The following is a 2,241-nucleotide window of genomic DNA, read 5'->3' as shown; positions in this document are numbered from 1 at the left end:
GTGACTTGAATAATAATAATAATAATAATAATAATAATAATAATAACAATAACAATAATGATAATAATAATAAAATACCTTAGGTTCGAAATTTCCCCAAGACACCTGATGAAGGCTGGAGGGTATATCAGCCGAAACGTTGTGTTAACAACAAACAAGATGAGGACAAATATCCGTCAAATGTAAATAATGTAAATAATGTACATAATTCCTTGTCTCTTAAATAAAGAACTGTATTCATAGTCCTAATGTTAATTTTATTTTTAAAAATTTATTTATGTTCAATCCCTGATGTGGTAAGTTTCCATTAAAGGTTAGTTACAAGATTTTTTATACACTTTTATGTTGTTTCTTGTCTCAGATATTTTCTATTTTTCTTTTCTTTTTCGTGGTCTTTTTCATTGTTTTATTTTTCTGCTATCATTACAGGTTCGACTGGAACTGCATAAAAGTGACCGAGACTGCCAGAAATTACAAGATTATGCCAATATCTTACTACAGAGAGTAGGAGCTTCCTACCCAGAATTATTAGACAATTTTGTTTCCATGATGGAATCATCTGATACGGAGAGTTGTCAAAGCACGTGACACATGCATGCACACACACATGCACACACATGCTCAAACACAAGGCATGCATACGTACAAATACGTACATGTACATACACACAAATACACACCCACAAACCTCTTACAGCCCTCCCCCTCCACACAGTTATTATTATTATCATATAGTGTGATTGTTGGGGAAGGGGATGCTCTCTATCTTTGTTTTTCTCCCTCTCCCCTCTCTCTCTTTATCTCCCCCTCTCTCATTTCTCTCCCTCCCCCATGTGTTAGCTGGGTGAAAGGTTGTGCTACCTCAGTCCTTAACAAGGGACATTGAGATGGATCCTGCATTCACATTTTAATAGGTCTTTCTTTTTTCTTTACAGTGAAGCTGAGTATATATGTTTGAAAGTATGTATATATGTATATTTGTATATTTACATTTATATGTGTGTGTGTATATGTATATTTATATATGTATGTATGTATGTATGAATGTATGCAGAGCTTTCAATTGGTAGCACTTGCATGTGCAAGTTGTTTACAAAACATCAAAGTATATACGGATATATATTTAAATATTCATACATACATATAATAATAATAATGTTCATCCGTTGTGGACGATGACCAGAGACATCACATGGGAGAAGAAGGTGGGACACGTCTGGTTGTGGCTGATCAGGTCAATGTAAGCTCAGAAGGTTCTGCTGCAAGTCAGGCATTGGTAATTTGCTGCGAATTAAGGCAAGGAGTTGGCTCTGGACTTGCACAGCTCATGTTTCCTTTGAGCTCTTGCAATCCTGCACCTCTGTTTGCATAGCTACGCCAGACACAGTAGTCCTGTGCTTGCATTTCTCAGGTGTCAGGATTGATCTGAAAGCACTTCAGTGAGGCTTTGAGTGTATCTTTGAAGCATTTTTTCTGCCCAATACATCATAAATCAGAAGAACTTAAATAAATTTAAACATTATAAGGCCTCACTGTAGGTTACATATGAATGTAAACACATTCTTTCCATATTAATGTTGTGTAGAAAAAAAAAAAAAAGGGAGGGAGTCTCATGACAGATAATTTCATAGTTCACTGATTGCTCCTCAGAGAAGATATACCTAGCATTTTCCCCTCCAATCAGTAGCATAGATCAGCTACTTATAAAGCAGTCATGAGTTAGGCTGACATCTTGGGGGACAGCCTAATTTGCATATTTGTGTTTGGATGGGATGTCATTAATAAAACAACACCTGTTTATATGTAATCTGTATGTATAAAAGGCAAGATGTGTGTGTGTGTACTTGAATGTAATTTATGCACGTCCACAAATTAGCATGCATGTTGCTCCAACTTTAGGAGGACAATCGTCATTACCCTAGCTGTATTTTCGTCAACTTATTTTGCCCCAGAAGAACCAGCAAATAGCAGTAAAAATAAATTTTCAACCAAAACTTAACAATTTTCAAGTCAGAGAAATCACAATTGTTTACAAACAGGAGTTAAGTCCCTTTCTAGCGACGAGTAAGTTTTTGTTAAGACTTTTGTTGTTTTTTTCCCACCAAGGAAAAAAGTGTTTTGTTGATATATGGACAACACACACACACATACGAATATGTATGCGTACAAAAAATATGTATGCAATTGGTGTACATATGTACGTGTGTGTGTGTGTGTTGCCCATATATATATATATATATA

At 35.3% G+C, this 2,241-nt stretch overlaps 1 protein-coding gene across 3 annotated transcripts in view; it reads left to right on the top strand.

Annotated features, from left to right (window-relative positions):
* The window catches only part of LOC106880220 (ELKS/Rab6-interacting/CAST family member 1), a 301,414-nt gene extending 299,250 nt beyond the window's left edge, over positions 1-2,164 (top strand). For 2 of the 3 annotated variants that reach the window (XM_052976221.1, XM_052976222.1), the window contains one exon: positions 430-2,164. In XM_052976221.1, coding sequence (XP_052832181.1) covers positions 430-588 — 159 coding nt within the window. In that variant the 3' untranslated portion in view covers positions 589-2,164. The remainder of the gene's footprint in view (positions 1-429) is intronic. The other variant, XM_052976223.1, reaches the window with a different exon arrangement.
* The last annotated feature ends 77 nt before the right edge of the window (positions 2,165-2,241 follow it).

The sequence above is a fragment of the Octopus bimaculoides genome, chromosome 24 (assembly GCF_001194135.2).
Source record: "Octopus bimaculoides isolate UCB-OBI-ISO-001 chromosome 24, ASM119413v2, whole genome shotgun sequence".
Classification (NCBI taxonomy): Eukaryota; Metazoa; Mollusca; class Cephalopoda; order Octopoda; family Octopodidae; genus Octopus; species Octopus bimaculoides.
The sequence above is the reverse complement of the archived record's forward strand: the minus strand, read 5'-3'. Positions and strand labels throughout refer to the sequence as shown.